General features: G+C 43.6%; 1 protein-coding gene and 1 non-coding gene across 2 annotated transcripts in view; both read right to left on the bottom strand.

The window, feature by feature from the left end:
* DNAH5 (dynein axonemal heavy chain 5) overlaps window positions 1–2,249 on the bottom strand; it is a 210,698-nt gene extending 208,449 nt beyond the window's left edge. The window contains exon 1 of the mRNA XM_029941285.1: window positions 2,043–2,249. Coding sequence (XP_029797145.1) covers window positions 2,043–2,249 — 207 coding nt within the window. The remainder of the gene's footprint in view (window positions 1–2,042) is intronic.
* Window positions 2,250–13,534: 11,285 nt separating this feature from the next.
* Window positions 13,535–13,596, bottom strand: LOC115295089. The gene has a single exon (XR_003910313.1). It is a non-coding gene; the product is annotated as a U7 small nuclear RNA (small nuclear RNA).
* Between the last annotated feature and the right edge of the window lie 1,453 nt (window positions 13,597–15,049).

Genomic DNA, 15,049 nt, shown 5'->3' with positions numbered 1-15,049 from the left:
CTAAAACAGAACACTAATTATTCTATTTTTACTTAAATATCACAGAGGGAGAAAAATTCCAAAGAAGTGGCATGTGTACAAAGCGAATTATCAATGTGTTTTTAAAGTCAATGTTTTCAGAGCTGCACTTAAAAAGCATGTTAAGCAACGGGCGTGTTCTTGCATAAACTGATGGTCCTATCTTTTCTGAACAATGAGGGAATGGTTTTTTTTTTTTTTTACTACCACAAGAAGTCAATAACATCAAACAAATATTTAGTGACCAGACCACGGCATTGTCAGCCCGTAAACTTAAACCTGTAGCTTTCTGGCTGCTAGGGAATGGCAGCAACAAGCAGTCAGATGACCAGCTGTCCTGTTGGCCTTTGAAACATGGAGGGCGGGTGGGGAGGGATTAAGACAGCGAGAGACGGACAACGGAATGTTTTCTTAGGAGTCACATTGAAATGTTTCCTGTTGCATGAACAAACACCAAAGGATGGGGACAGGGCAGGGGTGGGGGGGATGGGAGGAGGGGCTGGGAAACTTATTCAATGTCCATGGAAATCTCGAAAGTAGTAAAACATTTCTGCAATGTGGTGGCACGCGATGTGGCTGCCATTCTTGGAGGAAAGAGTTGCTAACGTGCTAGCTCGCAAGCCTGGATAACGCCGTGTGGACAAATGAGTCCTGGTCCTGGTCTTAGGTTCCTGTCCCAGCTCTGTCACTTTGTCAGTCAACCTCTCCAGGCTTCAGTTTCTGGAACTGCAGACTCAAAGTGTTGGACTAGGGGCACCTGGGTGGCTCAATGGGTTAAATGTCTGACTTCAGCTCAGATCATAATCTCACGGTTTGTGAGTTCAAGCCCTGCTCACAGTGCAGAGCCTGCTTCAGATGCTCACTCATGCTCTCTCTCCCTCTCTCTCTGCTCCTCCCCTGCTCATGCTCTCTCTCTCTCTCTCTCAAAAATAAACTTTTTTAAAAATCATTGGACTAGATGACACCTAAGCATCACTGCCTTCTCTGCTGTCAGAGCTCCTCTCTGGTTCAAAAGTTAACACAGACAAGAGACTTGAAATTTTAAAATACAAATCCCAACAAAGACCCAATGCATGAGCTTTCATAATAAAGCTTGGCAACATTTTCTCATGACAAGCCTGTCCAATCCTATTTTTTTAATACAATATATCAACTTTTGCCTCTATTTTAAGTGCAAGTCTGCAAGCTTGTACACGAGACCATGCACGCTTTATTTTGGCTCCAGATTGGTAAATTCCCAACCATGTGACAGACCTTACTCTCATCTGAAAGATGAAGATACAAGTTCAAACCCAAAAGATATTTGTGAAGATTAAATTGGGAGCAGTTTTGAGATAATACTATCAACCAGAACTTGAATTAAAACGGCATGACCAAGGCACTGACCCTGAACGTCAAAATTCAGGAGAAACTTTTGAACAATTTTTTTTTTTAGTTCTACAAATGTTTAAACTCCCTCTGCCCTTAGAAAGCCCAGCCCTGTTGCCAGGTTTGTCTCAGACCCAGGTCCACCCCGCGGATGCCATGATGGCCAGAAGTGAATACCAGGTCTAGGAGCCCCTTGGTACACAGGGACAGCCTTTTCCCCCAATGCTCTGAAGGTGTCAGGGTACATTTTGCTGTGCCCTGGTGGCATCGCTAGCTCTAGCTCTGCCAGGCATCATTTGCTTACTGTGCTTGGGTTTCACGGTCACAAAAGCCCTCTGGTGTGTTACCTCCACACCAGGAAACTGAGATGAAAAACCATTAATATGCAGCTAAGTAAGTAGGCGAAGAGCTGGGTGGGGAGTCAAGCCCCAGTGTGTTCGCAGGGCAAGGCCAAGGCATGGTTGTCCTAGGCAACTAAGAGTTTTGTACCCATTCAAACTGATATTCCAATAAACATGTTTTCTTTACATTTCCACCCAAGAATTATCTAGAGCACTCTTGGGTGGTGTCCCTATATATATTGCATGAATTATAGAAGGAGCTGTGGGTAGAAACTGGAGTTAACTGGCACCGTTTTCTGAGTTACACTTCAGTACCAGGATGCACTGGTGTCCTAGTGGCTTCCAGCTGGCATGCCCTGTGTCCAGCTCTCTCGTTACACTCCTGTGTCTCAGCAAATGGTAACCTCCCACCCTCATGCCTACAAGTGCTAGAAGGTGGCCTCCTTGCTTGGGTAGCCAGGGCGCTGCTTTCCGCACTTGTTGCTGCTTCTGCCTGAACAACTTCACTTTCATCAATGTCATACCGTAAACACCACGTCTTCTTATGATGCCTTTGCACGGCGAAGTGTATGGGGAGGGGAATGGGCTTTTCAGCCAAAAAATTATTCCTATGTTAAAAAAAATGGTTTCCTAGGTGACATGATTAGCCTGTTACAAGTCTGAATGTGAGAAAGAGGAGGAGGTCTGTTTTAATGAGGGTTTGTTACATACGTTTGGATGAATATATTTCTATTTTCTTGATTTGGGTGTTTTGTTCTTTTATGTACACAGATGCATACAGCAATGTATCAAACATAGTGGAGGAGAGTATAATCTAGATTTCAATCTCCACTGGAGATAACTGGAAATAATGTGAGTCTATGAATTACAGGAGAAACTCCTTATCTTAAATCACCAAATACGTCTAAGACAGATTCTGCTTTGGCTCTCCATATCAATCTCAAGTCCACACATAATTAACCACCTGATGAAACATAGTACCAAAGAGGCCAAGGACATGGGTTTGATCATCTCAGGCCGATGGCTTCACTTTTTACCATCTTCCTCAACCACAGATGAATGAGGGCAAACCCAGGAGCAGAAGGAGAAATTACCCTTTGCATACACCCAGCTTTCTGAAATGCCTCATTTACTGGTAATCTGCCATGTGTATAACCCAATCCTTCTTATCTCTTACAGGTTAAAATAAAATAAATATCAACTGAATCTCATCATTCCTGCTAGACTATCAGCTCCACTGAGAGGGATGTTTTCTATTTTAACTTTTGTAGTATCCCGAGTGCCTAGAACAGTACTTGGGACATAGTAGAGCCTCAATTGATCTCTAATGAGTGGATAAATTAACCAAATTAATCACTTACAAGTCACTCTCAAGTAATGATGGGCTGGAACAAATTATTCCATGGACTCTGTCTGAGTCCATGATCACAGGCTCAGAATTCAGTCAGTAAGCTCTTGGGTCTTCAAGGCTGTTGTGTCTCATGCATAAACGATTGCACAAAATTCTACCACTAGTATGGATTATAGTTCTACTCACTTTACAGCAAACATGTAGGCTCGCTTAGCCTACATCCTACTTAAATGTGTTGAATTACAAAAACTGAGAGAAGCGTTTCTTCTGCTTACTTCCATGTAGAGCCCTGTCTACAAAGTCAACTCACTTTCCATGTCTTCCAACAAAGAACAGCCTCCCTCTTTGTCTTCCAGCGTTTTCATTTTACCCCACAGGGCCCCATTTCCTCTGAGAGAGGCTGCTCTGGGCTGCCCCCTGGAGCATCCAAGCCTGCCCTTTAACTGGCTGGAGACCCACAGCCTAGCAACTCTCCACTCTTCACTGTACTTTCCACGTCTTGCCCTTTCCTACCCCCTTTCCTTTCATCTCTCCCAGGGAAGGGCCACGGATGCAGAGGAAATTCTATACCTCCTTCCTACATGAAGAGCCCTTCAGCAAAGTGGTTTCTGGAAGGGAAAGACACTCCATGGTGGCTAATCCCACTCACGGCAGGTGCTACAGTGAAGTCCTTTTTTATTTAACAAGAGCCACACTCCCCTGCATTGCAAAGAGACAGCACTTAAACTGAGTAGTTCCCCTCAATCTTCTTGTCCGACAGAAAGCTCTGGAATCTCGTCTTTTTTCTTTTTTCTTTTTTTGGCTGGAGTTCTTAGGACCCTCAGATCTCTCCATTTACTGGCTCTCTTATCCGTCATTCTTCCCGAGCCAATAAAAGATACTCTCTTCACCTTTTATTCCAGGTGGATTTTTCACCCAAATCGATCTAAAACCTGCTGTAGGGATGTCCCCATCAGCACGACCTACTGTAGGGATGTCCTCATCACCACAGCCTTCTCTACCCCCGACATCACCATCCAGCCTTACAGTTCGTTTTCTCCACACTAAACTTCGGGCTCTGATCGGAGGTCCTTAGTGGACCATCACATGACCCCATGTCCCATCTTCCCTCCCACCTCACTGCAGTTTTACTCCAAATCAGGAATACCTCTCTTGTGGAATTCCAAGAGTTCCCTCTGGCAGCAGGGGCCATGTAATTCAAGTAGCCATATAATTTCACCCCCAAGCTAAAATATATATAATGTCACCATTCACATTACATAGGGCACAGGGATGAAATTCAAAAATTCATCACATTAAACTTAAAGCTGGCTGCTCATTAGAATCATGGGGACTTTGGGGATACCTGGATGACTCAATCAGTTAGTGTTCTACTCTTGGTTTGGGCCCAGGTCACGATCTCACGGTTCAAGAGTTTGAGCCCCATGTTGTCGGGGTCTGCAATGACAGCACAGAGTCTGCTTGGGACTTTCTCTCTCTCCCTCTCTCTCTGCCCCTCCCCTACGTGCATATGCACACACTCTCTCCTTCTCTACCTCCCTCTCAACATAAAAAAGTAAAAAAAAAAAAAAAAAGTTTAAAAAAAAGAGTCCTAGGGAGTTTTAAAATACTGATGGCTGCCTCTTCCCCAACACACTAACTTATCTTCTCCCAAGATGCCTAAGCACTGGTATTTCTCAAGAACTCCCCTGGCAATTCTAACATGCAGCCCAGCCTCAGAACTGTGCCCCGAAGGAAATCATTTTATGAATTGATCACAATTGATTTGTATGACCAGGTTCTCACTTGAGGTAAGAACGCAACAGAGAAAGTCCGAGGGCATAAGTGTGGGATCCTTCCAATCCTAGACCTCTTTTTTCCTTCTCATTAATGGCATGGTACAAAAACTGACAGTTACAACCAGTTTCGGCTCTCGGCTTCATGAGGCTCAGAAGTGCTCTTGCATGCCTGACCACAGAGCACAGCAATGCCTGGCACAAAGTAGGCATTCAACAGATTATTTGTGGACTGGATGGATTTTGCACTGGCCACACTTTCCCAGGGTCTGGCTATGGCGTGATTATGACGTGGGCATCTCCAGCATTAACTTGCTCAGGCTCAGCAAAACTCACCTTAACAAGCAGAACCTGTCCCTCCCACCCCCACCCCCGGCCCCCTCAGCTAAATCCTAGAGCCATTCACCTCCCCACCTGCAAGGGAATTGTTTTCATTTTGTCTAGTGTATTGTATATAGGAAATGTGTTCACCAGCCAAACATGCCTGGGCCTGATGAACAGAGGACATTGACTGGCTGTTCCGCCCCGGGGAAAACAAATCCCACACCCTTGAAGCTTTCAAAAGACACCTGAGAGCAAAGCTTCTTTTCTGTCTCGGTTTCTACCCACGGACTCCCAAGGAAACAATGGCGGCCTCCCAAAAGAGTTTCTAGCAGGGGAAGGCATGGGCCTCCCCAGAGGGGCCTGCGTCCTCCCTTCCCCCACAGTCTCTACGCCCTGGAGAGTCACTGCTTAGGGAAGCCCAACCATCTGAAATGCAATGAGCAATGATATTCCGCAGCGTAAGTATGTCAGTGAAAAACATGAACAATGTATATCCCTGGAGCAAGGAAGAGAACAGTTCTGCATTTGACAATCAGCTTTGCAATTAGGTAAATTGAAGTCCAGAGCTTACAAGTCATAAAGCTTGAAGTCATAAAGCTTACAAGCGTTTTTTCTAAAAGTCGACAAAGTCAACAAGCAAAAATAGAATTTCAGTTTCATTTTAGGGAAGGAAAGGGAAACAGAATCCCTAAGTCTGGAACTCATGTCGGTTGTACTCTTGTAAGTGGGCACTAAGCACTGTTCCTCCATGAGAAAAACAAAAAGAAGACAGACATACTTGGGCCATATTTTTGTAAATAGGTGAGTGAATATACACAGAATTATTTCATGCCTTTTCACTGAAAAGCATTTGCGTTTATTAGACAACAGAAAGGATGTACAGCGTCATCTTTCTAAACCCAGGAGCTTCTGGTACTTCTGGTTTTAATTTTAGGTATAATCTGGATCAAGTCAACTATTACATTACAATAACCGAGTTCAAATACAGCATCATTGCAGTAACAGCTCCAGGCCAAGGTTATGGACACCGAGCATTATAGTTTTTATGTTAAGTAACTTTGGAGTCTTTGTCATTGATTATTGTAGGTCACAAAGTTATAATTTAATAAACTGTCATATCAGTGTACTGTATAGAAAAATGTGTGATTATTTACACAAGACACTGCAACGTTATTGAGGTAATTCTCTCTTTATTTAAATCTACACTTTCAGAGGGCACTTGTGGGGAAGAGCACTGGGTGTTGTATGGAAACCAATTTGACAATAAACTATTAAAAAATTTTTTTTAATAAAATCTACACTTTTATGTATTTACTTTTCAGTGAGTTGAAATCCTTGGCGGGGAGGGGATACAGCATCACAATGGCTTTAGCAGCAAAGGTTGCTTTGGAATTTGGCACTAACCCGTTTCCATGAGCACGAGTTACTTCTCTCCAGGATGCTCTGGTTTTGTTCGGTTTGCCACCAGGAGTCACTGTGTTGTTCATAAGCACATCTCCTGCCTGGATAGAATTCAGTTTCATCTCAAGCATGAACACCTTCAGCTTTAAGAAGAGCTGTGTCCTGCCTCTGGGGAGACCCCACTCACAGCCAGCAAAAGTGGCTTTGGACCACAGCCTTCCTGACACATTTGTCGTTTCAGGAGTGCTGTTCCCAGCAGGCCTCCTAAGATGTTCCAAGATGGCGGAAAGAGCTTGAGGTCATTCTCTTAATCTCATTCTTCAGAGGGACAAACAGAACCAGCACCCGAGATATATAAATGAATGACCCCAAAAGCTTAGTCCCAAACAGTAGCTCATGCCAAAGAAGAATATAATTCATAGTCAAGGTTTTTATCATTGATTTTAACATTAAAGACTCGGTAGTAAGGTATTCAGTGACAAGTTTAATTCATTTACTTTATTAACCAAGCATAAAATTAAGGTGTCTCCACACCAGGCTCTGTGCTAGGAGAAGGCTGTCTACAAATGGAGAGCTCATCATCCCTGTCCTCCAGGGACTCACAACCTCGTGAGGGCAGGGTATACCGAGACTAATGTCATTTCACTGCAGTGATGTGACTAGGGTGCTAGCAGGTGCAGAAGCAAAGTGCTGGGAGGGCTTCCCAGAGGAGGTGCTGCTGGCATTTGGTCTAAAAAAAAAAAAAAAAGGGTGCTTGCAGGCAAACAGGTTCCAGGGCTTGGCTGGAAGATGTTGACCTTGGAAAGGATGCCATCAGAATTGTGGGGCTGGGGAAGGGAAGATGGCCGGTGGCAGAGTGCTGAGAAATGCAGAGACAGCACTCCTGCTGGTTTGTGGCGAAACAGCGGGTTGCCAGGCTAGAGAGAATCATGGGGGCTGCATCACAGAGCCGGTGGCCCAGCCCTGAGGAAGCGCAGGTTAATGTGGAGAAACGGGCCCTGGAGCGACCTCCATTTTCTTCTGACATTAATTGGCAGGGGAAGAGGTTCCAAATCCCTCGCTGCATTTGCATAAGAAAAACTGCTGAGCTGAGCCCTCTGCCCAGGGAAGCTCATTCTTCAATGTGACTCTGAAGGCGCATCCTTGTGTGACCTCATTTCCAGGCCTATAGGACTGGGGGACTGATTCCAAAGAGCCTAGAAAACCTGCCCCCTAGGATCTGCCTTAACCCTCTCCCATCACCAACACAGGCATCCAGGTCTGAAAGAACACAGCGTCACCAAAGCCCCCTGACTGTTTTCCCCCTCAGACAAGCATTGCCCCCCACCCACCGCCCTGCAAAATCCAGGCATGTATTTCTACAGGTAGTGATGGTGCAGGTGGCAGCATGCATTAAAGCCAAAAGGTACAGTCTCTTTTTTTGTATCTGAAATATCAACACGCAGCATTATGAACTACCCCCAAATTAGTAAACAAACACGTTTCACAAATTCTTCACGATATAACTTTGAAATGTTTCTAGGTACTTTTCCACATGGGTGTGAAAGATGATAATCCAAGACCCAGGCGCAAGGTTACAGACAGCAGCTCCTTACCGTCAGAATGCGGCTGACGCTCTGCTTCCAGAGCTGTCTCCTCCCGATCCGAAACATCGCAGCTATCTCTGCCGTGTATGCAGTGGCCAGAGCTCTTCCTAAATTATCCTCTAACTCCTGGAGGCCTGCCCCTCATCCAACAGGCTTTCAAGTGAACCCTGCTCTGTAAGACCAGAACTTCACCTTCACGTTTCCACTTGGCATGTATTATTCACCATATGCACATTTAAAAGTGCATCTATCCTGTTCAAGTTTTCCTCCTAGAGCCTCCCCCTTTGGGCCTCTCCTCTGCTCCGAAGACTAAGTCGTTAGGGCAATACTGTTTACATCTATACAGTGCACTGCGCTTCTCACTTGTGTTTATCAACCAATCAAAGCATTTGAACTGCTCGGTTACATCCCTTCTGATGTTCTTTGAATTCCAGGCACTGCCCAACAGCAAGCTTGAAGTCAACAGACTATTTCAATGATTTCCGTGGACAGTGAGAAACTTTAAACCATATCAAAATAGAAAGCAGACAAAGTCACTCTGAATGAACTGCTCGAGTCAAGAAACTCAGTATTACTTGGCCTAAACAACTTTGTGTGCATGATTAACTGCCAGCATTGTGGCTAATTGTGACTAATTGTCAGATAGGCTAATTGTGAACCAAAGGAGCCATTTTCTCCCCAGAAAGAATGGAGGCCTATTTCATATGCAAATGGAAAATGATGTCCATAAATTACTTTTGCTCACCCAGTTGTACACACAAATAAACCAAGGTAATTTATTCTGTGTGACTAAACATCTTGATCATCTTTACTGAGAAGACATGAACAGGAAACCATGGTCAACCTGATTTGAGAGATCCAACTTCTCTCGTCAAAACGAATAAACAACAGGACACGTAACGTTGGGCATTGTTAAATCCAGGATTTGGTCCTTGGAGTTCAAGTCTCAGGAATTCAACTCCCAAGGATAATCAGGAAATAAGGGACTCATCTTCCCAATATTCTGCTAACTAACCTTACAAGACAGACTGGAAAACCAAGATGCTGATTTGGATGCTAATTTGGTATCTGAACTCAGAAGACTGGCCTGCTCAACGCCAGTACAAGGGTGTGGCCTCCATATGTACGGTTAATACAAGAGACAACACTTAGACATAGATTTTATTTGGCAAGCAAAGAACTAGAGCATCGGTAGTTGGATTTGTTTATGGGACATTTTTTAAATTGACCTCTGGGTATTGGTGAGTGGCTGCTTCCTATTCTAATTGAGAATGAAGACCGTGTCTAGACTAGGAGTCATTCTGCTCTGTGCAGGGTTGAAGGGTCACCAGCAAATAGCGGTGTTTTCTCATCCTCTTTGCTCAGCCTCTTAGTGTCAGTCTCGAGAGTCCTCCGTCGACATACGACCTCTGGCCAGAAGTTACCCTTCATTATATGTCTGCTTGTCTTTCATTAGTTACATTCCATGGCACTTCCCTACTGATGTGGCAGGCGCTACAGCTTCATGCCCGCAGCCCGTTTGCAAGATTCTCTCTTGGGAAGAGTTACTTTCTGGAAAAATTCCCGCAGATGGCGGATGGCATTCATTTTGTGTCTGGCAGGCATAACCGTGGTTCTCTCAAGGCCTCGCAGTAAGCTGTAAAGTCTTCCAGCCCCTGTGGCTGAATCCAGCCCCATTTGGGCAAGGCAGAGACAGGTGTCTTAAAGGATCCCCTCCAACAAAGGAAACTAACTGAAAACTGTCATTAGCAGCACGACCCAGGAGAAGCACAAGCCTGAATCTCCATTGGACCATCTGCCCCCTCACTGTTGGTCTGAAATAAAGTTGACTTCTGGTTGCTGGAGAGGAGTTATCAATCGTTACTTGGAGGGTGTCTCAGGAGGGTTTCTATTTGCGGGGTTTCCACCAGGCAACAGTGGGCAAGATTTCTCCTACAGGAAGGCGTACGCCAGGGACTGCCCAGCCCTGTCTTTGGGGACAGCGCACTCTTCTAGCCTACAAGTACGGGCCATACACAAATCGTAAATCAGACCTAATGAGAAAACAAGAGTGGACAATGGGCCTCGTGGAAGGAAAGGACTTCATTCAGAAATCCAGTACCTTCGGCCAAGGTGTGAAGTTTTACTTTCATTAATTCATTCACTCATTCACTCATTCATTCAATCAACAAATGTCTGTGAGTGCTTCTTTATGGGGCCAGGCAACTGTGTTACATACTAAGCATAGAGCAGCTAATTTAAAAAAACACTTAAGGGGCACCTGGGTGGCTCAGTCAGTTAAGCCTCTGACTTCGGCTCAGGTCAGATCTCACGTTTGTGGGTTCGAGCCCCGCGTCAGGCTCTGTGCTGACAGCTAGCTCAGAGCCTGGAGCCTGCTTCCGATTCTGTGTCTCCTTCTCTCTCTGCCCCTCCCCCTCTCCTGCTCTGTCTCTCTCTGTATCAAAAATAAATAAAACATTTTTAAAAATTTTAAATAAAAAACACAATCAAACAGTAAAAAAATGAACTGTGATATGCATCATTATTTTATGGAACACTCAAAGAGAAAGATAAAATGCTGCCAAGTAAACCTGAACACAACCTCAGTTTTAAGATGCATTCAGGATCCACAGATCTTGCAATGGAAAAACGTACATCTCAGAATGGGTGAAAAGCCGTCATTCCTGCCTTCATTGGGGGAAGATATTAAACAAAGTAATAAATACATAATTATAAATAGGATATCATTCTTAAAAAAGAAAATAAGGCACAAGCTTCACCTGGATCAGTATTCTGAATGATTGCCATGTTATGCTTATGTTCCTGAACTCTCTCCACCCCTAAATTATGGAGTGTCACCTACCATGGGCCTTGTGGCCCTTATGTGTACCACTTACATCATGTGGAATATAGAAAAGTACAAGCATTGAGATCAGACAGACTTGGATTTAAATCCCAGCTCCGTTCTCTTATAGCAAAAGGACATTGGAGCTTTTAAATTGTACATTAGAAACAAGCCCATCTGACTAAGAAATGTGTGATGATTTAAATATATGTAAAATACCTGAAGCTTCAGAAATGAAAAATGCAACCCTATTTCTTATCTGAAAACATAGTATAGCTACAATTAGTGACAGCAGCAAGGTAGGGGACAAATTCCCAAGGGATCTAACATAACCCACAGACTCCAGTCTAGAGCTATTTGGAAATTTTGGTCTTTATTTCTGAGTATGTCCCAAGAAAGAATGGACCCAAGTTTTATCAGTTACCATCTACACATTTTTCATGGATTTCCATCTCTAAGAACGCATTACTGAGGCCGGCAGAATCAAACACATTTATCAGTTTAACGGCCTTCTAAACAATGATACAGTGGGCAGCATATAAAAATGGCAAATGAGTTCAGTGAGATGAGAAAGCACTGTATTTCAACCACTGTGAGCTGCATCTTTTTTGAGCTTTTTACTGTATTGAAATTGGATGCACCTGATAGGCACCCTTACAGCTGCCGTTGGTCGGCAACCATAGTGACATGGTTGTCATTACCAGAGTTTGTGCAGACTCACTAGTCACTCCAGGTGGCATGACAAGGCCAAAACAGCACCTGACGTTAGTTAATAAACCACTGAAGACACATTTGAGGAAGGAAGGCGCGTCCTGGTTGTTTTCTGAAAATCTTCCACTGACCCCTTCTGGGAAGATGGAGAAAACACTGGTATCACAACTTACAGAATGAATGACAGTGGGTGGAAAGAATCCCAGAAGGGTCACTCCTCGACATGAAGAAGTCTTGGAAATTTCTTAGCTAACTCATTGCACTTATATTTGTATGGATGCACCAGGGTGACAGGTGACGTTTTAATCTATGTGTAAGGAAGGCTCAACAAGCTTTTCTCAATTAAATTAAAATTCTAGAAAAGCAATGCATCCTAGGTTCATGACAGCAGTTTTCCTATCTTACTGGTGAATGAAACAGTGATAGGTCTTATATCTGATGATGGCTTACAACTGACAAAGAAAAATTTTATGATATCAAATGATCAAGGAAAACCTCTTGGAGAAGGTAGGACTTAAGTCAAGCCTTGAAGAAGAATGAAATTCAAATAGGAAGAGGGAAGGCATAAATGGAGAAAACATCATGAACAAAGCAGAGAGATTGGGACTCCAAACAGAGCCCGTCTCACACTACAGGTGTGAGGGAACATGACTGATGAATCTCTGAAAGGCACGTGGAGGCTGAAACATGGGGGTCAACCTAAGACAGGTGGCCCTTGCGGGCATTAGGGAGTCCCTGAAGAGTATGTTGGTTAAAGTCCTATATAGGAAGGTTGTGCTAGAGCTGTATGTGTAAAGAATTGGGATGGAGAAAGACTGAAGTCAGCATCCTGGGCATGAGGAAATGAAGAATTTGATAGAGTGGTGGAAGCAGGGGGGTCACCCAAGTGACTTAAAAAGCAAACAAACAAGCTAAATAAAAAGAGGTAAATCCTTTTGCCCCAGCCTCCATTTTGCTCCCCCTAAGCTATTTCCATATAGAAATCCTGTTGAAGAAGGAATGGGAACAAAATAGACAGATGGAATTTGACCATCAGTGATGGAGGAAAGAAGACCCAAGGGTCAAAGATGGGTCCCATTTTGTCAAGATTGGGTAAAGTAAAGAACCATAATAACTCAAACAAGAACAGGGGACTCAGGAGAAAGAGTGCATTTGGGAGACTAGGTGACTAAAGAAATGTAAATAAAGCTCTCGTTCTTTACGGTCGTGAAAACACGACATTTGTGTGTGCAAGACCAAAACAGTACTTTTATTCTGGAGTCTTCATAACTTTAAAAATCATAACAGAAGAACAAACTCATAATAAAAAGGAACTAAAAATATATTCATTCAACAATCATTTGAGCTGCTTCCCCTCAAAAAGAAATTATCTTAGAAGGCTCCAAGTATTGTGATATGAGTTGTTGCTTTTGCCCCCATTTCCACGGGTTGAAATTATGTAGCAAAAGCTGAAAATAGATGCATGCATTTTCCAAAAGTCTCATCTGCCAAAGCTCAAAGAAGACGAAGGGGGAAAGGCAGGTGAAATCCCAGAGGAGGATACAGAAAGCTGTACAGAAAGCATACACTGAATGGAACATTTCTGCAGGTGGAGAATGGAGGAGGGATGCTCTGTGCTAAATGCACCTTCTCGATGTCCTTCCTTATAGTGCCTCGCAAGTGCAAGTTTAAGAACTAGGAACTTTTGGCACCAAGGAGAGGGGTATGCCAAAGGAAACAGAATCTCAGGAACATCCTTCCACTTGTTCTCATCTTTTCCTTGGTGACATTTCCACTTATGTCTAGAAAAGTAGTGTTGTTCTGGATTTTGAGAGCCATGCTTCTTTTTGCGGGGGTGGAGTCTTCTGGTAAGGACCAGAAAACCTGCTAGACAAATTCTAAAAGAGCTGTGACACTAGGAAAGCCACACTTCTGATCCTGACTCCCACATACTGGCTGGATGGATGACACCGATGAACCACCAGCCATGCTGGCCACCTCTTCACCCATGAACAACACGAGGCAGGTGGCCAGATGACCCTGCAGGCACCATCCGCTTCTCAACAAAATGTGTGGCCTAAGTGAGTGATCTCTGCTGCTTGGACCCCAAGCATACAACATGCTTAAAGTTACTGAAATGTTGTCTTAATAGGAATTCTACACATACAATCTGATACCATGGCATACAAAAGACTAGAAAAATTTTGATATCACTGGAATCATCCGAAATGACACTGATCACCTTACCATTGCAGTGCTAGGACATCTTTAATAATACTGCTTTCCCCATAGGAACTTTTCTTCCATTCTAGATGCTGGGAGCTTGAACAAATGATGCTCCCTGGACCCTGATACCTATTCCTTGTATACAATGCTACACTGTTTTACAAGATTCTTCTCCCAAGCATAACTTAAGGCTCAGGAACTCTGAATAGAAATATAGAATTCAAGTTTTAAGTGCATTTCATTGCATTCCTTCTAGTAAGTCCTTCTAGCATTGGGCTGTGGGGTCGGCTGCTTATTAGCATGGTTATATTTTCATATTGAGCCTTCCCAGACCATACTGCCTCACCTACTTACTCCATCATTCCTTGTTTAGGACCAAAATTTCAGCACCATATCACATACAACTGAGAAAAATAATGCTTCTTTAATCAGAGTCTGTTTACAGTGATAATCAACAGCTTGGGGAGGATCCTATGCCTTAATTACTTGTTCTTTCAGATATGCAAGGTCTGAGCAAATAGAAGACCGGTGTCAGTTAAAGATATGAAGAGAACCCTTACTAATGTGATAATTTTGCTTTGTGAAAGCAGTAAATACAAATATTTACTTTTATGTTACCTTTTAGTTGCTATTGCTCCACATAGGCATCCTAAGCACCAGGATATGATCTTTTTACCAAATACAAAACACAAAAACTCCATCTTGTAATCCTTCACTGGGCGGAGGGGGGATCTGATTTCATTTGCCAGGTATTTATTTAGGAGAAAACTCTATTTCATTACATAAGTCACCACCCATACCAAGATGTGGTCTCTGGAATTAAAGATATTTAAGAACAATAAATAATCCGGAGATATCCCTTGGCTCACACGCACCTGTTCCTGCTGACCCCCAGCGACAGACACACACAGCTCTGCAGGAAGCCATGACCCAGCTGCAGAACTGAGGGTCAGGTGGCCAGGTCTCAAATGGGGGATCATATTGAGGGCATCTGTTATTACCATAGTTGTGCTTATTTTTGTTAAACGGGGGGGGAAAGGTAGAGAGTTAGTTCACCAAACATAAGAAACCTCACTTAACACTGCACTTAGTTCCTCTTTGCTTTTCTCCTGTGCCAAAGTATTGTAACATGGTAACCTCAAAAT

The sequence above is a fragment of the Suricata suricatta genome, chromosome 6, assembly GCF_006229205.1.
Source record: "Suricata suricatta isolate VVHF042 chromosome 6, meerkat_22Aug2017_6uvM2_HiC, whole genome shotgun sequence".
Taxonomy (NCBI): Eukaryota; Metazoa; Chordata; class Mammalia; order Carnivora; family Herpestidae; genus Suricata; species Suricata suricatta.
Note: the sequence above shows the minus strand (reverse complement) of the source record. Positions and strands in the feature narration are given on the sequence as shown.